We start from the raw sequence: 22,763 nt of genomic DNA, 5'->3' as shown, positions 1-22,763 counted from the left end.
TTAGTGTTTAGTGTTTTCTACAGCTTCGGTAATATCTAATGTGGTCGTTACCGTTTTTTTTTACGGGACGAGGAGTGTTTAAAAAACTTGTGTAGACCCACTGATTGTGGTGGGAAATGGCTAATAGCAACCCCACCCCTGTATGCACACTATATAATGCTACACATACAACCTCTTTTGTTCCATTATTTACACAAAATAAACAGTTAGGACACTGATTAATTATTTACTGCTTGCTTTTCTGACTCTTCGACACAACCTAGTACCGTTGGAAAGGCGTCAGGCTTCAGCAACCGTTTGTCGGCTAGTCCAGCTGCATACTGACCCATGTTGACAGATTAAAATCTTTTTGTTTTGTTTTGTTTTGGTAGCGAATCAGGAACTCCAACCACTTCTGCCTGATGTTTTGCATCGTTGGGAATTGTAAACAAACACTTCCTGGGAGCCATTTCTAACAATGAGGGCGGGCGAAGCAGAGCATATATGGCCTACAGTGCACGCCCATATAAGGAAGCCCGCCCATATGTGACATCACAAAAACCTCCAGTTTTCCACCGCCCTCTGAAACCAAGCGTTTTGATCCATCCCAATTATCTTACAAGGCTCACTTCCAAATGTGCAAACTTCATTATCTGAAACTTTGGCATCGTTTAAAACAAGAATACAACATTCTAACTCCATTTCTAGGTCAGAAAAGCTGAGAAAGTATAATAGGTCCCCTTTAAACTTTTGATCAGCGGATGAACAGCCTATTTGCCTGTTGGAAATAAATTGCTTTCTCAAAAAATGTTTTCTCTCACTCCCATTTCTTCCTTTTACATTTTGAAGCTCTACTTAGAACCTCTTTAAGATTCAACCGTGTAATATGTTAATTCTTGCAATTTTTCAACTGGTGTTAATCTTAAACTGGTTTTAAAATTTTGATCAGGAGCGTATATTTTGTAGTACGGAGCTTGACTTACTCTGAGTTCTATGTGCCAACATTGTTTTGCAGTAAGGAAGGTGTAATTTGAGAGGAGGCAGACAACCAGGAGGTGCTAAGAGCCCTCCTTCTTTGAGGTAAGAATGCTTCAGATCAATATGTCAGGCACAAATCTGGTCTCCAAATCCTTTAGAGACGGTCAGACACAGATCAAGGTGAAATATGTTCTTTAGTCGCAAATCGAGACAAGTCGACCGCAACAGCAGCAGAAATGATACAACTCTTTATAACATATCTGTCAGTGCCTACCTTATAATAAGTTTAGGGATTGTGCAAGAAGCAAAACCTGACTCCGTTTATGACAGAAAAACATGTACATACACTGTACGTGTGCACACCGAGACGCATTTACACAGTTCTGTAACATGTCGCTAATATTGATATGGAGACAAGAGAGATTGTCACTTCTTGTGATTCCAGCAGGCACACGTAGATGAGAGCAACTAATTACCTTGTTGGGAAATCAACGTGACTCACATGTGAGCAATGGCTTAGGAGCATAGGAAGTACAGTAAACCTCGGATATATCGGATTGAATTGTTCCCACTGGTTTTGTCCGATATAAGCGAAATGCATTATATGTGTATACCGGAAAATGTCCGTTTTACGCATATATTGGATTTATATCCGGTATATGCGTAAATCGGATTTTATCCGTTATAAAAAGGCACTTCCTTGACTATGTTTCCAATGTACCTGGACTGGGCAATGAAAAGACACGTAAGGTAATGAGAATTTAACTTAATTGGACTCTGAGCATAACAAATTGTTAATTAAGCTAGGCCCTGTTACGCCCGTCAGGCCTACGTTATTTCCAATAGTGAGGTTAAGGTCTCATTCACTGCTGTGCTAGTATTATTGACATCACTCACTTTTATATTTGTCCTAAATCTGGCCACGATGCGGCCATCCGATATATGCGAGGGAAATTTAATGGAAATGCATTGGAACGGGACTGGAGATTTTGTCCGAAATAGGCGAAATCAGTTGTAAAAAATCCAATATATGCAATGAATTTTTATTGGAAATGCATTACAGAAAAATCGGTTCTTTTTTATCTGTCCGTTGTGAGCAAATTTCCGATATATCCGAGTCCGATACGTATATCCGAGGTTTACTGTACTTGATGTGCAGAGGTGAGCTTGGTTGTGTCCTGAAAATAAGGTGAAACTGTGTACTTTGTGTATGTTAAGATGCAGGTTAGAACTACACGGAGTAGTTCTGAAGTGCCCTCAATTTACGGTTAAGTATCACATTGTAAAGAAGGTAAACATCAAACTTGGTCTTACCTTGGTCTGGCGTCAAAGTCATGCTGCAAAAAAGGAGAGAGAGGGGGGCAGAAAGGGACGGGGGGGGGGGAGACGATAAAACATTTTGAATCATTGTGCAGGTGTCGCAGGTAATAAGGAAAAATGTAAACAACATTATTCACGTTAACTAGGGCCACAGCTGGCGTGGCTCTAAATCTGACCAATTAATTCCCGCTCTCATTTTGGGATCAGAGGGGATGTTCCTCTCTTTTATTCATTTATTCAATTCCAAGTCTTATTTCAAAAATTTAGCCCAGATTATTCTGATATACAGTGGGTGAAAAAAGTGTGTGTTAATCCACTCATTATGTAAACAAAATAGTTACCCCCTTAAAAACAGGATATGAATAGTCCATATTTTTTTATTCCAGATGAGATAAATAGTACTGTATGTACATTCCAACAATTTTTTTAGGAGGATATTTGTTTTATTTTCTTGCCATCCGATGATAACTGATGCCAGCAAGCAAAATTTCTATCCACTGCAAAGTAGCAACCTTCAGAATGAACTTAAGAGTACAAGATGGTGTCTTTCACTACCGTGCCCTGCACTGACTGTAATGAAGAGCTGGACCTTGGAAGTTGAAACTCCGAATGAAAAGAGTGTCACAGCCTCTGGCAGGCACTGCCTTCTTGGCAGCACAGCACTTGAGAGGGAAGAGAGCTGATGAGTAGAGGGCAGCAAACAGCAACTTGCTGTCTGCCTCATCGAGCTTAAAATTTAATGAGCTTCAGAACTTGACAAATAGTTTGCAATATCTGAATAGAGAGAAGTTGTGCTTGCGTGAGCTTGTCAAATCGTTAATTACACTCAACAGTCCACTGGTGATATGCTAAAAGGAACCCTCTCTTGGCTAAAATAGGCAACACATTTGCAAGAAACTTCTGTTTTTTATTGTTGTTTAATGTATGCCACTTTTTTTTAAGTGTGTGAGTAAGAATTTTAATTGGAGCACAACTTAGGGAGTGTGTTTATTCAGCTTGATTCTCCAGTTTCTTTCAGTTCTCGAAGCCATTAATTGAGCCCCAACTGATTTTCTTGAGTATCTAGCAGGATATACAGCAAAAGTCCACTACTTCTAATACATATAGAGAGATATGACACATATGCAACACCTATGAGTATTGTTAACGCTTACAATGTGGGCTTTTCATGAATTATAGTGTGTTACTTTGTGTCAATTAGCAAATTGATTTCTAGTGCCAGTGGCATAAATCTAGGCTCAATAAAATAGGTTGTAGAATTATAAGACTCCTTCCAATATACATTTTCCCCGCACTGCGTGAAAATGTAATTTTGTTAAATATATACAATAACACAATAATATCACTAGGGAATTTGTCTTTACAATAGGCTGGTTAGTTGCATGCATTATTCACACACAGCAGCTCTCACATGAAGGTATGCAAGGATGGATGGATACTGATTACTAAAGAACAGAAAAAGGTAAAAACAAACTTTTTTTTTCTGATGATCGATTTTTTTTCATTTGGTATATACCATGTCTATATAGCCCAAGAACACAAAAGCAGTCGAAACAGATTGAAGATTATGTGCTTGTTTGAAATAAATAAAGAAAATAATAAAAATTAAATTAAATTAAATTAAATTAAATTAAATTAAATTAAATTAAATTAAATTAAATTAAATTAAATTAAATTTAATTTAATTTAATTTAATTTAATTTAATTTAATTTAATTTAATTTAATTTAATTTAATTTAATTTAATTTAATTTAATTTAATTTAGTCAAGTGTAGTACTTCACAATAATGACAGCAACGACATACCACAGGGCTGTTGGTGTGTTTGCATTTGTCAAGATAATAATAATTTCATAAGGCAAGATGCATTATTCATCTATAAGCCGGATAATAGTTGTTGAAAAGATCCAAGGGAACAAGCAGGTGTCACCATTTACTGGCTACATGTATGTTTCTCATTACAAAACAAGATCTTTCACTTCTGGTGTTTCAGTTTAACTCACTACTAATAGAAATATATGTTTAAAAAAATCTATTTTAAAATCTGTTTATGTACAATAAAAATCAGGCAAGTAAAGAACATAGAACATAAGTGTCTCCTTGGGATGTTGACTTAAAATGAGGTCATTCACATTTCATAGTCGATCCACTTTTCAGCGTGCCACTGTCACAGTGACGTTTTTTGTTCTGTGATTCTGCTGTAAAAATTGAATAATGGGATACTGGCAATGCAATTTAATTCAGTATTGTCACATAATGTTCAACAATGCTTGTTTCTTGAAGATAAGTGGCAACTAAGAGTGTGTGATGTCAAAGAAAAGACCAGAAAATGTACATACTGCAGGGGCCGTTTAACTGGAACGCCATGAAACAGTGTTTTCTGTTGGAGCGCTGTGTTGTGACCAGGGTCCAATTCACGACAACATACAGTACTAGACAAGGCTAGCTCTTTACAGCACATCAAATAGATGAACCAGTTGCGTTTTTGCAAGAGTTGTACGTCATTTGCGTCAATCATTAGAGCAATGGTTAGTTGTTAAATTTTTCAATTCACTGTAGAGAGTTAAATTAATCTAATTAATATTGTGTATTTATAAGATCAACCCTGCTAAAAAGAAAATTGTCACCTTACACAACAAGAACAGATCAAGGCACTACTGTCATAAACAGACTACTGTACATTATACACAGCTTGTCGAATGCGCACTTATGACACAAGCAAATGATGCAATTATATAATCACATTTAGAACACTCACTGACAGCCTTGCCATGCACTCCACAACCCTCTCTCATGGTCATATGTGTAAAAATAAAAATGCCTTATGCTGCCACAGTTTCCATTAATTCTATGAACTTGGCTGACATCTATTCAGATACAACCATTACTGCAGCCAACCCGAAGCATTCTGCGGCATCAAGAGCACGCTACAGACACCCAAGCTGATAGTAGCCTTTGGTACACCCATGTTTTAATTTGTAGCCACTGAGCTGTAAATGTCTCTTCGTCAGTTTCCAAATGAGAGATGAGGGAGTGTGTTAAGCGTTACAGAGTGGCAGCGTACAGATGTGCTATGGACCTTTGAGACAATTAACTTAAGTGCAAAAGTATTGATCTTTAACTGCAAACACACGTGATTTAAGGCAGAAGTCGTTTATCCTGAGAATTTAGTAAGTACAAAGGAACATTCCAGTAGTACAATATACTTTTAGCAAAGCTGAATTACAATTAGTATTACTAGTAATTTTCTGGACTATACAGTCGCAAGTGTCCACGTCATAAAATGGGATGTTTTGTACTCAGAAAGATCTTACTCAGTTTTTTGGGGGGCTTCTTGCCATTTTTTAACCACTAAAGTCGTCTTCTTCAGCATCACAATTAAACAACCTTATAATTCCTTCATCACACACCTTGTCAGTCTCCGTGTCTCTTTTTTTATCACTTTTGTCTCGAGGCAAATTGCATCACGCAGTAGTCCAGCCTTTGTTGGAAATACTGGACAGTCGGCAGTCCCAGCAGTCCAAACAGAAGCTTTAGTAATTCAACATTCTTCATCAAAATTACTGAAGATATGTCAGCTGCATAAGACTTCAAAATGTGGTATTAGCTTCCACTCCACTCATCCACGTCACTACTTCCTGACGTTTCACCCATAAATTAACCGCCATCAAAGCTTGAGAGAAAAGTAGCATCTTATGACGAAATTATTATGTATTTGTTTTGTTTTTTTTTACATTAATTTGGTTATAACCATATGAGGCTTTTTCTTAGTGATCGTGTCTTTACTTTGATTCGGCTTGAGAGCTGGTAATTGCTTATTGACATGCTTGTCTTTATAGAGCAAATCTATGTTTAAACATTAAACGCAGTCTGTAATTACAATGAAGTCACTGGTAACGATTGCTTCTTCTCAGCACAATCAGAAAGATGTCAATTGTGTTATTGTTCACTTTGCAAAAAAAAACAAAACAACAACATTACTGATCAGTTTTATACAAAAGTCAGCCTCTGAATCCAGCCATTGTCAGGAATATGATGAATGGCACAAAGGAGGACAACGATTAAGACTTCCATTTACGTGTTATTTGCAGAAGTCCCTTTAAATACAGAGCACCATATTTGTGCAAGAATAACTAAACCAAGCCAAGGTCCTGTCTATACAGGTAAGACTTAACTTAAAGCAAACACTCTTGACAGAGAGGCCGATGTTTGAAGATCATTCCTAAAACTAGAATTATCTTGCGGTTGATTTTATGACTTGTCCAAAGATAGCCAAGAAAATACAGAATTGTGGTTTACCTTTTAGTTATAAGAAAGTAATCATTATGTGTTAAAATGACATGTTAATTGTAATATGTTCATTGATTTTGGGTCAACAACTATGGTGGTGATTAATTGAACTGTCATCAAACTCAAACACATAAAATTGGTGATTTGTGAGAGTGACGCCGCTGGCACCGTCCAGGAAAGTTATCCCGTGTTCTTATGCAGATAAACAACCCGTGATTACCAAGATCCCATCTTCCGTGAGTCAGCATGTGTGCAAGAAAGCAGAGAGTAGTTGTTTTTTAAAAGTCACTGTGTGTTCAGCCTGCAGTACTTAGACAAGTTCTTAATGAGTTTCTCGACTGTCTGTATAGTGTTTGACTTTATTTATGTAAGGAACAACACTAAAAAATAATCAAGAGTACCAAGCCGAAAAGCAAGACAATGTCCCGGGCTAAGTTGTGAACTGCACATAAACTACTATAAATCATCACGAGAACGTCAGACCCACACTACAAAAAACACCAGTTATCATGGCTTCATCGGGAGGCAGACGACTTTTCAATTTTGGGGCACGCTGCCTCCACTAAAAGGTCAAGGTAATTATATTTTCTATATAGCGCCAGAGCGCAACGGAATGTATTTAAGGATCGATTTTGAGTACAACAGGTCTATAAGATGCACCAGAAAAGTCCTGGATACATTGTTTAGTGGCCTTTTATTGTGGCCAGTCGAAGGCACACCTGTGCAATAGTGAGTATCTTTTTTTATTTATTCATTTGCTGGAGCCTATCCCAGCTGTCTTCGAGCGAGAGGCGGGGTACACCCTGGACTGGTCGCCAGCCAATCACAGGGCACATACAGACAAACAACCATTCACACTCACATTCATACCTATGGACAATTTGGAGTCGGCAATTAACCTAGCATGTTTTTGGAATATGGGAGGAAACCGGAGTACACGCATGCACGGGGGAGAACATGCAAACTCCACACAGAGATTGCCGAGGGTGGATCTTTTTTTTTCATGATTTTTTATTTTTAGGCATACTGGCTGTTTTATCTGTTGGGCTCGCCTTACTCTTCTTTGCAATGCTAGCAGCCCCACCTCTCCTCACAGACACAAGGAGACTACATGACTGACATCATGGAGCAAAGACGTACGGGGGCTGAAAACAAGTACAGAGTAAACGTTCTTCCTGCCTGTTTGGAGGTGAGGAAAAGGAAAACAGAAACGCATGCACCTGGCAATATACCGAGATCATGTGATTAATTAATTAATTTATTATGGCAAGATTTTTTTTTTTTCTGAACGAGAAATCTTTTCACGTTTTAATCTGACACCTGTAATTACCATGTATAACTGGACAGGGAACTTTCACATACCAACACTAAGTCATTCCATGTCTCGGCTATCATGTATCATCTTTGTGCTGGTGCTGAATTCTGGCATTTAGTCGCTACAACCTTTTCAGAGCAACATTTATCCACGTAGAATTCATGTGGACATTTGACACATTCCTTTAGGTAGTTTATAAGAAATCACATTACCCACAACAGGCGTAATGTTCCCAGCCATGGCCACACAAGCCGAGTAATGATAATTATTATGGGTACGCTCAATGAGGCACACAGTGAGCATCTGTGTCTGACTGCTAACCTTTTCCACAGTGGCAGAACCAATACTGATGTGTGAGCAGGATAAGAATCATAATGTGAACGGAGGAAAGATTACCATTAATCTACGGACAGGTCCTGGTGCTTCTGCGAAGTCCTCTGTTGCCAGGACAGGGTCTACTGTGGACACCGGAGCCTGTTCCAGCATGCAAAGCTGCTCTGTAATGCTGGCCATCTCCTCTTGGAGGCGCTTGGTTTGGACAGTGATCTCGGCAATCTTTTCTGCAGCAGATGCAGTCAGAAACGCCTCTTTGAGATCTACAAGGTGCAAGGTCCTCTTTTCTTCCAGATGTACCAATCTGCGAAGTTCATCGAACTGGGTGTTCACATACACCTCCATCTGCTCTGCAGACATCTGTAGGAAGCACATTCAGGTTTGGTGAATGAATAATCAAAGCGGCAAACTTTCTCCTTCAAAATGTAGTAATTCAATAATTTGTTGAAATATTTCAACATAGGGAGGAAATAACGGTATATTCCACTAATTTATGGCCGTAAGTGCACATTCATGATTTAGTGGAGAAAGGGATATCGCATTTTGAAGTCCTATAATCAGATCATCTTCAGAGCTTTGTGGAGGTTTTGAGTAAAAATAATACACATAAACTCCTCACCAAATGCTATTCTTAGCACTTGACGAAGATGATACATCATCTCTAGTGGCAGAAAGAATGTGCACATCACCTGCATATTTCAATCTAGTTAAAAGGGACTAAATAGAACTTTGGTTCCCCCCTGTGCAATTAGTCTGTGCCGACATATTACACAAACACAGTAATAGCACTCAGACAAGCATCTCCCTCATGTAGACCGGTTCATAGACTTCAGTGAGTAAAGTAAAAAGCAAATGTGATAAGATAATATAATCACATCTTGCCATAAGTCAAACAAGTGCAATGAAGCAAGGTAATCACTTCCCAGGGCAAGGAAAGGGTGATAATTGTCTAATTTGGCTTTACCTTTTTTTACATATCAATTAATCCATAAGCATCTCAAGAGACAAAATCAAAACACAGGGTCTAAATCATTCGATGTCGAGTTCTTGATCTGTGAGTACTGGTAACTGTAAAAATAAATAATGTCTACTTCTCCATGACCTCTTACAACCAAATCCATACAGCCATATTCAGTAATTTAATTACAAATGTCTGGCAAATCTAGATTTGTATATATGATGCAAATATTTATGGATGTGATTGTAATACTGTAGTTAAAAACAATACATATTTTACAGCACAACAACATTCCGTTAAACACAGTGGAAATGTGAATGTACTAATATAAGCTTCTGACCAGTACGGGAAAAAGGGAGTATTGTTTTACAACACCAAAAGGTCTTTATGATGCAGGAGCTAATTGATAGCATGAAGCAGCTTCCCTTGAGGTAAACTTCATGCATCCCATCTGTAGATGGAGACCTCAGAGGCTCTTTCTACCACAACAGGCCATCTGTTTGGCTTCCAAAGCAATTGAAGTGCTCAGTACGATACCTGTTTAATCTATCTCTGTTTCCCATTTTGGATCTCTTTAGCTTTGACTCACGGCTTTAAAAAAAAAAAAAAAACACCCTCAATAAACAGACGCCTCCGAGGAAAATGCCATGACATGAAACACCTTAAAGTTCCACAGGAGGATTCCTACTTATATCATTGTTGCAGTTGATGTGCAGTAAAGCGGATTATTTTCCATAATAACCATATCTGTCATCCTTTCTATTCTACTTGATCTTGTTCGCCTTCGGTAGCCTTGTCCCTTGTGCAAGAGGAATTTGTTTATATTATTATAGATACCATTAGTATTAAGGATAAGCTGCATAGAAAATGTATGGATGGACCATTACTATTATATTAATAAGTATTATCAAATCAATCTCCTCCATCCAACTCTGTCTTCTCACACATCAACTACCCTCATGTCCTCCTTCACTACATCCATAAACCTTCTCTTCGGTCTTCCTCTACTATTCCTCTCCTACCTGGCAGCTCTAAACGCAGCATCCTTCTACCAATATATTCACTCTCTCTCCTCAGGACATGTCCGAACCATCTCAATCTGGCCTCAATCTGACTTTATCTCCAAGGCCTCTAACTTGTAATGTCCCTCTGATGTACTCGTTCCTGATCCTATCTATCCTGGTCACTCCCAATGAGAACAGAACAGAAAGACAAAGAAAAACAATACATTTAAGATATCTCAGCACAATTTGTTCAAGTAAGTATGCTCGACATCACTCCTACTCCTGACCTAGAGTCTTGAAAGGACTGCTTGTATTGGAGTGTCTATAGCAGAGGTAGGGAACCTATGGCTCGGGAGCCAGGTAGGGCTCTTTTGATGACTGTATCTGGCTCTCAAGCATTTCCCACAATACAAATGTATGTTTGCTAACATTTTAAAGTAAACATCACAGAAATCACTGTTAAAAATATTAAAAATCAACAACTTTCTTATGCATTTTAATCCGTCCATCTATTTTCTACTGCAATACGGCCGACCATATCTATCTTTCCTGATGATATTTTCCAGGTCAAGCACCAAAACTCGATTATTACTGGGTAATGCGGTAGTGTACCTCGGTCATTAAGATGTAAATGTAAACTTTCCTCCTTTAGTCAAATAGTCACCTAGCTAAAGCTGCAGAACCAAGCCTTCTGGCAAAGATGGCCAAAAGAATGAAATATACTGAGTACGGTGCAAAACCATGCAGCAGCAGAAGTTGCATTAATGGCAGCAAGTATTTGATTTATTATTGGACACTGCGCTGCTCACAAAAGTGTGCTGGCCACACCCCCTTGGCGTGGGGTAGTGTGCCTGGTCTACGTAATTAGAGCCCATTATATCTAAAACTGTTGGTCTTACATAAAAATGCACACATTTTATTGCATTCAATGTTTAAAAAAATGTATATGGCTCTCACAGATACACATTTTAAAATATCTGGTCTTCATGGCTCTCTTAGCCAAAAAGGTTCCCGACCCCTGGTCTATAGTAAGGATTTTAGATGCAGACAGATATAATCCGATCGTTTTTTTTGCTGATATCTGCCCAATATCAATATCAATATCAGATCCGGCCATCCTAACGATGTTTAGCAAGTATTTTGACACCTTCAGATTCTTGTTTTTTTTTTATAAAAGGAGCAACAAATATAGCAACTTTTTCCAGTTTTATTGGAGACTAACATGAAAGTCACTCTTCCCAACGAGCGCCGCCCATCAAAAAAACACACACACAAAAAGAAGCGACAGAAGAAAGTTCATTTGAATTTCCAAACATGTTTGTGTAACTTTGAAGTACAACGTTGATTCCAGCATATTCCTAATTGTAAATGTGTATCTGGTAAACTGCCAAATTTATAAAATACCTGAAAAATGCTGTCTGTCAAGTATTGTATTTACTAAAAGTATCAGCAATTACAACCGCTTGCGTTCTCCTTTGCCACTTGCTTTGAAGTGAACGTAAGTGGAGAGAGGCAGTGAGCATAAATCTTAGAACAATGCTCTGCCCATTAGCTAAGCCACAAAAGGAATTCTAACATAAATCTGATAGCCTTTATTATCTTATCCGTCATGATCTGACACCTTCTTTCACGACCGCTACCAATCTCCAAGACCTCCTGCGCACACATTGACCTCGCTGACCCCCCATCGAGTCCGTTAGGCCTCAAGCTCTGATAGGCGCCTCAATGCCAGATCAGTTTCTTTTTGTTTTTTTGTTTTATTTAGGACCGGTTTCCCTGATAATGTGTAAAACTCGCAAGAAATATGCAGTCAAGCTTGCAAATCTTCATTTGCATGGCTGTGAGTTGAGGCCATAAAATGAGGCCTCAGGAGAGTCTGCTCATGAAACAAGAGTTAGACGGGAAATAAGGAATGTGGGATGAGAGAGAAATTAACCGCAGAGGTAGAACATAGCAACACAGTCAAGTTACTGTACTTGTGTGTGTGTGTGTGTGTGTCCGTGTGCAGGGGGACTATTATTGTAACGTGACAAACACTGGAGAGCTGGTAATGAATGAAAATCAAAGACAAATATCGGCCTTTGCTCAGTTAAGATGCTGATTAGCAGAATCTGTTGAACATGTGAAAGAAAGTTCCTTCAGAAAAAGGAAGCTGGACTCTGTAGCTACCTGCAAAACAAAAAGGGGCTCAGATGTCCTGTTGACAATTCACATGATAGACATGATAGCCATAAAGCAATAGACTCAAACAGAATTATGGCGTGCTCTGTGAATGACTGCATAAAAGCTTGTGCCACTCATTAGTGCAAATGAAAAATGCAATACCATGGGAATGGGGGAAGGGGGACTGCAAAAGCAAAACGGCTCTCTTTGCCATCACACAAATGAATACATTTAATTAAAATAATTAAATGTAACAATTATTAGGAGCTCTTTCAGGATGAATGAATGAATTAAATTGTTCTTTTCATTGGCAAAAGAGGTCGTGCTCTACATGTCTCAAGATGATTGAGAAAAACTAAAAAACTAAAATTGCTCTACAAAAGCAATCTTCACTCGCTAAATGTACTGCAAAAAAGGTCAGTAAGGATAATTCATAATGCCGCCTACAGAGAACATACTAACTCCTTATTTCTAAAATCATAAATACTTCAACTTGCTAATATAGTTCATCTTCAAACAGCTAAAATAATGCATAAGGCTAAAAATAACCAATTAGCTAAAAATGTCATCCAATACTTCTCTACAAGAGAGGAGAAATATGATCTCAGGGAAGAAGTACATTTGAAACACTTCTATGCTAGGACTACGTTAAAAAGCCATAGCATTTCAGTATGTGGAATCAAACTATGGAATGGATTGTGTGAGACCCTCAAACAATGCACAACGATGAGCCAATTCAAGAAACAATACAAGCAGTTGATGTTTGCTAAATACAAGGATGAAGAGTCTTGAACCAGTCATGATGTGCTATATATATCACTATATTGACACGCACTATGGTACCCATTATGTCATTGTAGGATCACCTCGTACTTCGGTACGAGGTACATTATTTAAAAAAAAAAAAACCTTAAACTGTATTATGGAAAGCAGGAAGTGAACAAATGAAACAGTTACTGATTGTAAAAGTAGCAGATGGGGGGGTAGGATTTAATAAGCTTTGATTCTTCCTACTCCTTTTGGACATGTGGAACTGTGAACTGATTATGGGATGCACTCAATTGTAATCTGATGCATGTTCAAATGAAATAAAACCATTACCATTACCAAAAAAGTCAGTGTAAACATCATAAATGCCAATTTTTTTTGCTCTTCTTTATACTGTATGTCTATATAGATTCTCTGTCATCCAGGCCAAGATACTGTAAGACTAAATTTAGTTACAGTAAATGAAAATACAGCAGGAACATCAGTTCTTTATAAGTCTTAGTGTGATACAAAGGGGATACTTTCAAACAGGGAGACGAAACAGATCAAAATCGTTCTTGTTGTATAACACCTTTTCACTGGTTTAGAGAGAAACCAAGTAACAAGCCAAGCCACCTTTTGTGGGAATGATACTCAATTAAAATTCTGTGAGCAGAGGCAAGGCTACAGGCCTACATCGCAAAGGGAGAAAGGGGTTAGCGAGAGGAAAAGTAGGGGGAGTATCAGGGACAGGACGAAGCAGAGGAGGAGAAGAAAAAGTATCAACGGATGTGCGCATATTAAAAAAAAAAAAAAAAAACACCACCAGTCAAATTTATTTTACCTTTCCTGTTTGTTTCTCAGCTTCGCTTCTCAAAGACAGTTTTTATGTATCTGCAGATCTTGACGGTTTTATGAGGCAGAGAAAATGAATGCAGCGCATGCACACATGCAAGTTTGTGGCTGCAGACACGCACCGAATTATTTAATCAGACAATGTAAATAAAGTAAGCTTCATGTTTAATAGAGTCACCTTTATCCTTGTCATCAATACAACACATTTCTTTCAAACTTCTGCAACTTCTGTCTTGCTCTTTCACTATCTCTCGTGCACACAGACCTTTCCTCACCGAGAGCCATCACTCTGATGCTCGCCTGCCATGCATAATAATTCAAGAGCTGACATTTGGGAGTGCAGAGAGGACACACTGACAAATCCACATAATATCTCTACCAGGGCTCCGTGAGAAAGCAGGTAAGTGGGTTTTAGCCAGCGCCCTGGAACCCTGCAGTGGAATGGCAGATGACTGATTATGTCCAAAGCAGTCCTTGGGGGTAGCAATGATATTTCAGTATGATAAGACACAAAGTCAAATGCATTGCCAGCTGCTAGTTACTCAAATTAACCTTCTACAACATGCCACCTCTCATAGGTCTCATCCCTGCGGGCGCTTAGCAATTCTACTGTGTTTTTGTCCTCTCCCCACTGGGTACAGACCCAGTTACTATATAGGTGGGTGAGAGAGCAGACAGCCGTTTTCGGTGTTGCACGTTGACCTGAATCTACAGTAGCTGTACATCCTTGTCCTTGACGCTCACTTTGACTTTGAGAAGCCGATCAGTGACATAACATGTCAAGCTACTTGATGGATTGCAATGTTGACTTGAAAATTCAGCTATAGAATGGTTTGCATGTTACACTGACCCTTGTCACCACATTATGGCTGACTGCCGCTGTGGTTGCTTAGGAATACATTTGAATAGCTGCAAATTGCAGCCAACTCCTTTGTACCATCCAATTAACCTAATCTTAATTCACCTACATTTATAGCATAAATAGCATACAACAAAAATTATCGCTATCAAGTATGGCATGATTAATGGCAAAGGAATACAAACCGATAACCCGAACCACATTATGCATTATCAAACTACAGTAAACCTCAGATATATCGGATTCAATTGTTCCCACTGGTTTTGTCCGATATAAGCGAAATCCGTTATATGCGTATACCGGAAAATGTCCGTTTTACGCATATATCGGATTTATATCCGGTATATGCGTAAATCGGATTTTATCCGTTATAAAAAGGCACTTCCTTGACTATGTTTCCAATGTACCTGGACTGGGCAATGAAAAGAGACGTAAGGTAATGAGAATTTAACTTTATTGGACTCTGAGCATAACAAATTGTTAATTAAGCTAGGCCCTGTTACGCCCGTCAGGCCTACGTTATTTCCAATAGTGAAGTTAAGATCTCATTCAATAAATCCCAGGGTGTTTTCTGGCAGCATTTGCCAGAATAACCCAGTTTCGTCTGAATTAAAAATGTCCTCTGCTTTAAAACGTCTCAGAATGTCAGCTAGCTTCGAAGCGCCACGATGCGGCCATCCGATATATGCGAGGGAAATTTAATGGAAATGCATTGGAACGGGACTGGAGATTTTGTCCGAAAGAGGCAAAATCCGTTCTAAAAAATCCGATATATGCAATGAATTTTTATTGGAAATGCATTACAGAAAAATCGGTTCTTTTTTATCTGTCCGTTGTGAGCGAATTTCCGATATATCCGAGTCCGATATATCCGAGGTTTACTGTACAATGTTCTCAGTGTCTCTGTCAATTTGTACTCTTATACTTTATCAGTTCTCGCAGTATTATATTGTTTTCATCACTACGTTTACAAACCCAGAACGCACAGATGATCATTTTAAAATGTGTTGCAGTCCTGCTGCCATCTCTTTACTTGAAATTGCCATTATATTTACATTTGGAAAAATAGGAACACTTACAGTTTAAGCATCATCAATATGAAGTGTCCGGGAGTCTGATAAGACTAACACAAAAAACACAAAACACAAAAAAAAAGAAAGATAACGTACACCTGCCTTCTGACAAGTAAGAGGCGATATCGTCGCTCTCGCAATTACTCAGAATGTTACTTGTGTTGCATGGAACTACATTCTATCAAAAAGTTTGGTTCCATGAATTATTCATTAGAATGTGTTATACATATTAAACACCATTTAAAATACATTTAACATAGCCTCTAAATCCTTGATTCAATTAACTGATTTTGGTCCACAAGGGATTAAGCCACAGCTAGAGAAAATCTGGTCGGAGTATTCCCTCCCTCCTTTTTTTTTCTTTTATATAAGAACAATGTCAAAATGACTGTTATCATAGACATACTGGAAAGTCAAAAGCGGAAGCTGACTATGACCAAAATCAGCATTCACACAATAATATCATCACCCCTGAGTTTCAAATACAATAACTGTTATTACATCTGCAGGAGCCCGGTTCAGGCATAGCATGATAAATATATGAATCGGGGGTAAAAGATGGCACTCAGCAGCTTCATGACATAATCGCTTCCTGATTACTTCCTCCTACTGTTGTCTCCGCTGTTGTAGGGTCTAATCTCCACCGCTGCAGTGCCCAAATTTGTGGCCGATATATCACCAATGAAAAATGGCTCTTTAATGCGTCTACATTTAGCCCACATCCCCCTCTCCCCCAAAAACAAATACGATAAACGCATAGCGTTGATTTAAAGAAAAGAAAAAAAACAGCAAATACAAGTTTTTTGTAATAGTTGAACAAAAAGCAACCAGCACACCTAATAGCTGGGAACGCCGACCTATTTGTTTACCTTTAGTTTAAAGCAATATATATTATCATTCATAATAAGTAGGGGCTGCACGGAGGTCGAGTGGTTAGCGCGCAGACCTCACAGCTAGGAGACCCGGGTTCAATTCCACCCTCGGCTATCTCTGTGTGGAGTTTGCATATTCTCCCTGTGCCCGGGTTTTCCCAGGTACTCCGGTTTCCTCCCACATTCCAAAAACATGCTAGGTTAATTAGCGACTCCAAATTGTCCATAGGTATGAATGTGAGTGTGAATGGTTGTTTGTCTATATGTGCCCTGTGATGCCCGAAGACAGCTGGGATAGGCTCCAGCACCCCCCCCCCCCCCCGTGACCCTCGTGAGGATAAGCGGTAGAAAATGAATGAATGAATGAATGAAGGAATGATAATAGGTACTACAAAACTGTATACATTCTTCATATTGTAATAGCATAGCCATTCAATGTCACGTATGTGTGTGTATGTACTGTATGTGTGTATACAGTATGTATGTACACCTCAACCATTCTTTTTGTACACAAGGCAGGGTATGATGCCAAATTTTGTTTAGTTTTTTAATAAAATATTTTTATATTTTTTTTTTTATTTAAAATTGTTATAAAATATTTTTATAAAATATTTTTTATGTGGGGCGGCACGGTGGTCTAGGGGTTAGCGCGCAGACCTCACAGCTAGGAGACCAGGGTTCAATCCCACCCTCGGGCATCTCTGTGTGGAGTTTGCATGTTCTCCCCGTGCATGCGTGGGTTTTCTCCGGGTACTCCGGTTTCCTCCCACATTCCAAAAACATGCTAGGTTAATTGGCGACTCCAAATTGTCCATAGGTATGAATGTGAGTGTGAATGGTTGTTTGTCTATATGTGCCCTGTGATTGGCTGGCGACCAGTCCAGGGTGTACCCCGCCTTACGCCCGAAGACAGCTGGGATAGGCTCCAGCACCCCCCGCGACCCTCGTGAGGAAAAGCGGTAGAAAATGAATGAATGAATGAATGAATTTTTTATGTGGTCGTCCGCATGAACAGAAAAATGTGACATGTGACAAGCACAACATCACACGCATTTCAGTGTGTGTTTATGGAAGTAAAGCTTTCTCCTTAATACATTTGTGGCAATTTCACGGATTTAGTGCAATGGGAACAATGGGAGATTTTCTTAACCAAATAATTCCGTATAGGAGATTATATTAAAGACGGCAAGAATTGTGGCGAACTTGCTGCGACATCTGTTCTGAGCAGCGTGTGGGTGGCAGGAATGGTGAGACATTGCCGTGAGCGGCTTCACCGAGCTTGTTGAACTCACTCTGTTTATGTAGAATTTTCAACTCACCTTAGGGTTTGTCCACTTGGTTGTGATCTTCTCTCCCATTTCTCTTGTACAGCCCAACAGGTCGAAACCCTGTCTATTCTATAACATATACACAAACAGCAGATACAACATATTAATACAAACAGACAAGGATTACGCCTCAATTACAGCGAAACTGTAAAGACCCTCTCTATCACAACTGACAATACTAGGTGATTCTTTGACAGGAACATAAAGAAACATGAAGCGGGACAAAAGTTTGAGCAGTTTCAACATAAATAACACAGCCTTGGGCTAAGAGTGACCCCCTTTGTCTCACGCCAATCCATATGTGGCCCTGATGGAAGAGAAAGCACTGCAGCCAATGTGCTCTACTTCTGTTTTTCAGAGGCTTAGCCGCAGGGCAGAGGATGGACGGCAGTGTGTTTCGACAGCCAACACACCATTATGGCCACTGCTTCTATGTTGTATATTTTATAAGTGAATCTGTTTTTCTGTACTTTTCTGCTAATAAGTGCAGTTTCTGGCTTTTGCACATTGTTTTAATTAATTCATATTCTTCCATTCTAGTCTTTTTAATATCTTCGTTTTATGTTATTTTTCCTGTTTTTTTAAACATTCTGTCTCCCTCTGGTACAACAACCATACATGCTTATGTTTTTTTTTATAAAAAGCAAAAATAAAACTGTTAAGATTTGCACAAGTTTGGATATTGAAGTATCCTGCCTGTAATTTGAAGATGCTTCATCCATGAAATCCACAATCACTGTTCTGCAGCATACATTATTGATTCATAATATCCTTTTATTCAAATCACAACGAACACCGTTAAAATGCAATGTTTTTTTTCCTCACCAGTGCTCGTTTCCGTGAGTGAAAGATGAATAAAAACAATTAGTGTGTGCACGCTCCTTGAGCTTTAAATAATGCAGTTGATACCAAAATATGGCACAACATTGGCTGGCTGTACAATACCAGCAGCAATGCCTTGCTGTAAGCCATCTGGAGACAGGACAAAGGGTGAAGTGGTAATTGGGACCAAGCCAAATGGAAGCAGGACTATACTGATGATATTAAAATTCACATTTTACAGCTTTCATTAAAAAAAAAAAGCTATTTTGTCGCTGTATAGTCCAAGTCAATCTATTAATGCAATGGTGTGAGCAGAAGTTATTTTTATAATATTCATATAAATCTAATTATACCATTCAAAATAAGCCAACATTTAAGGAAAATATGCCTTTAAAGCAGGGGTGGGCAAATTGCGGCTCGAGGGCCACATCAGGCCCGCCAAGAGTCTTGATATGGCCCACCAGGCATTTCTTTTCTTTAAACCTTTTACATGGAAAGTGTAGCCGGCAACATGACTTTCAGTGCTATTGTGGCCAAATAAGACTCACCTTCTGCCAGAGGTAAGCCTCATGCAAAGTGATAATTTCATGGTCCTGGTGCTCACCCTGCACAGCACACAGAACACAGATAATCTTTTCATCTGATTTACAGTAGAGGGAACCTTCCTGTCCATGCTCCGTGCAGCGTAGCCTTTCCACTGTCACAGTGTCCCTCTTCACTGCTTCTCCGGCAGCTATGTCCTCCTGCCCTTCTTCTGAACCCTCAGCTCTAAACTCTGCGTCCATCAGCAGGCCATTCTTGGATCCATGACTATTCTCAGCATCACCGCTCTCATCTGCGAGTGTTGCTTGACCCTGTGCATCCGGTAACCCGATCAAAACCTCTTCCTTGTCTCCATGTACAATTCCAGAGTCTCTGTTGTGGCCAAGTCCAATGGCTTGCGTCCCTTCATGGTTATACGGCGTTAGCAGGTGATGTCTGCTGGAGGCGTGTCTGTCAGCATGCACACAGCAGAAGGCGAAGCTGCAGGTGTTGCATACTTGCGTGGCCAGTTGAGCCTCATCAGGCTCGCATGCATCGCATGTTCCATCCATCTGCGGCAGCTCCTCCAATCTCATCGCTCCTTCCCGAGGTTTTCCTTTGTGGTCCATGAAGGCTTATAATACTCTATATCTGGGTGGCAAAAGAGAATGTCTTATATTTGCACAACGGAAAGTTCAACACACCCAGAACGAATTCCCTCCAATATAATATCCCCAAAACAGAACGTGAACTGTTTGGAGGGAGTCCACAGACACAGAAACAAGCTTTACAAGAGCACATCACTTTACAAGGGCAGGGGAAACAGGAAGACCTAATCTGCAGTCACGGAACTATTTGTGTGCAAACACACTCGCTTTGTTTACTGACTTAAAATAAGTGCTGGCTTTGTAGGCTGATGCCTGTACCCGCACTCACCTCCTTTAACATCCTGCATGTCTTATACTCAGCAACAGGAGTAACGCATGTAATGATTATAGATTAGAATGGCAATGCTGATTAAGGTTTGGAATCTGCAACAGCTTCTACTACATTCTCATATGTTGCCTTTTAATTTTGTTATACAAAGGGAAGCCAAATGTTCAAAACACCACCCAGATTTGTTGTGCAGTGTAGCTTTCTTATGTAATAATGTAGTTCTCCGCATACTAACACCACATTAATAAACTGCCATGTCACAGCTACATTATGGTATATTTTCCCATGGTCTCACATTTTGTTATGCAAGTGTTTGTGGATTATACCTCACCTGTCAGAACAAAACCCCACAATAGCATTTATTGTTGTCAAATAATAATTCGGATGATTAACTGTAATTATGAGTGCAAAAGTACATGTTCCCACGAAGGCAACGCACGCGCGATCGCGCAGACTCACACACACACACACACACACACACGCCTGTGTGGAAGTGTTGCATAGCTAAAACAATGTATACACACACACACACACACATATATATATATATAAACCATACAGTTTCTTTGTATATGTTATATTGCGCGGGGATTCGTAACGCATACGCAGACATACATTTTCTTCCACAACCACAAAGTTAGTTACTGAATTCCCAACAGTGTGTGACTTAACTTACTAGTCGGTGTCTTCGCGCCCCAAACTCGTTTTTTTTCTGACAAGAGCTTGTGTAAGGTAGTCGCTTCGCATCTAATTTCGTCCTGCTTAATATTACATTACTGAGTTGTGCAATGATCAATTTTCATTTTAGATTTGAAGACACCGAGCGCAAGCGATGTTTACTTCCTTGTTTTTGTAACTTCCGGTATGACGTCACATGTGTGGCTGCATGGCTCCACTTCTATTCTGTTCGTGATTACTTTACTGCTTAACAACATCGTTTATTTTTCATAAATCGTTGATAAATATTATAGCCGTAACGGGAGAGTCAAGATGAGTAAATGTGGCTATGAATTTGTACTTTTGACAATAATCACACTTTTCTAAGAAGTTATATTAAAAATAACCAAAAAATTTGGGACGTTTTTGGGAATCATCAAGATGTTTTCTGGCAAAATTGAGATAAGCTTTAATGTTATTTTTGTTCACTCGCGGTTTTCGTCTTTGAACTCTGCCAGGTAGGCCATTTTTGCCCACTTTCTTTTGTAGTCATGAACACTGACCTTAACAGAGGCAAGTGAGGCCTGCAGTTCTTTTGGATGTTGTCGTGGGGTCTTTTGTGACCTCTGGGATGAGTCGCCGCCGCTGGCTCTCACTGTGGTTAGCTGGAGTCCCAATGCATTTGCAATGGCATTGTAACCTTTTTCAGACAAAATAGATCTCAATTAATATCAGTTATGTTATGTTTTAACAGCACGGGCCAATCACTTTTTCACACAAGGCTATGTAGGTTTAGATTTTTTTCTCCCTTAATAATAAAACATTTCATTTAAAATCTGCATTTTGTGTTCTGCTGTGTTGTTGTGATTAATATTTAAATTTGTTTAATGATGTGACAAACATGCAATATATATACATGCATTGCATACATATATAAATAATGACAATGCAATGACAAGGGAGGCAGGGAATATTTTGGTTGGATGTGTAAACACAATGCGAATAAATAAAGATGGTATTCTGGGAAGTTTCTCATTATGATATCTGCTTCAGCCTTCTGTTCCATTCCGTTCATAAACCAGCCCTGAGACAGACAATGGGAAAGGATTAGAGCTTTGGACAGACATGGAGAAGAGACAATCTAGCTGTCCTAAGTGTAGGGCTCCAAAGAGGCCGCAGAGTTGGTGTTGATGTTATTATTGTTTGTTGTGCTCATTTAAAAAAGCCTGCCATATCCCTCGATAATGTTCCAAGGAAGCTCAGAACCACTACTTGAAAATGAGAATATTGTTGTTATTGTCAAGGATTGGTGCTGTTTTCAGAGGATTGCTCCCCAGAATAAGTTGATGTCATGTTATTATGGTGATTCAACGAAAACACCGTATATTGTGCTGCAAAAACAGGTCTTCAGAGCCATGAGCCACAGACTAACGTCAAATAAATGTGTAAAGCGAAATGCTCCAGAGGACATTTAATCAGTGCGGAGATAAGACACGTGTCTGAGTGGCAGTTTATCTTGAGAGTACATATTTTTTCTGCAACTCAATCAGAGCAAGATCTTATCTTAATATAAGCACACGGTTGATGTCGACTTGAGCTTGAATTAATTGTAAAAATTCCTCAATACATTGAATGCAAAGTCATTGGCAGTCACCGTTGTAAATACACTATAAAATAATTGGAACTGCAATTTGTGGGGTCGTTAACTAAGTTTAACTTAGGTTAGTGGTTGTCAATTATTATTTATTTTATT

The 22,763-nt window shown here is 39.1% G+C and overlaps 1 protein-coding gene across 2 annotated transcripts in view; it reads right to left on the bottom strand.

Annotated features, from left to right (window-relative positions):
• The window catches only part of trim44 (tripartite motif containing 44), a 46,701-nt gene extending 25,485 nt beyond the window's left edge, over positions 1-21,216 (bottom strand). For both annotated transcript variants that reach the window (XM_058076014.1, XM_058076013.1), the window contains exons 1-5: positions 21,030-21,216; positions 19,444-20,068; positions 18,065-18,142; positions 8,278-8,574; positions 2,272-2,294 (exon numbers count right to left, since the gene is read on the bottom strand). In XM_058076014.1, the coding sequence (XP_057931997.1) occupies positions 2,272-2,294; positions 8,278-8,574; positions 18,065-18,142; positions 19,444-20,046 (1,001 nt within the window). In that variant the 5' untranslated portion in view covers positions 20,047-20,068; positions 21,030-21,216. The remainder of the gene's footprint in view (positions 1-2,271; positions 2,295-8,277; positions 8,575-18,064; positions 18,143-19,443; positions 20,069-21,029) is intronic.
• Positions 21,217-22,763: the final 1,547 nt, after the last annotated feature.

Source organism: Doryrhamphus excisus, chromosome 6 (genome assembly GCF_030265055.1).
Source record: "Doryrhamphus excisus isolate RoL2022-K1 chromosome 6, RoL_Dexc_1.0, whole genome shotgun sequence".
Taxonomy (NCBI): Eukaryota; Metazoa; Chordata; class Actinopteri; order Syngnathiformes; family Syngnathidae; genus Doryrhamphus; species Doryrhamphus excisus.
This window is presented reverse-complemented; position numbering and strand designations above follow the sequence as displayed.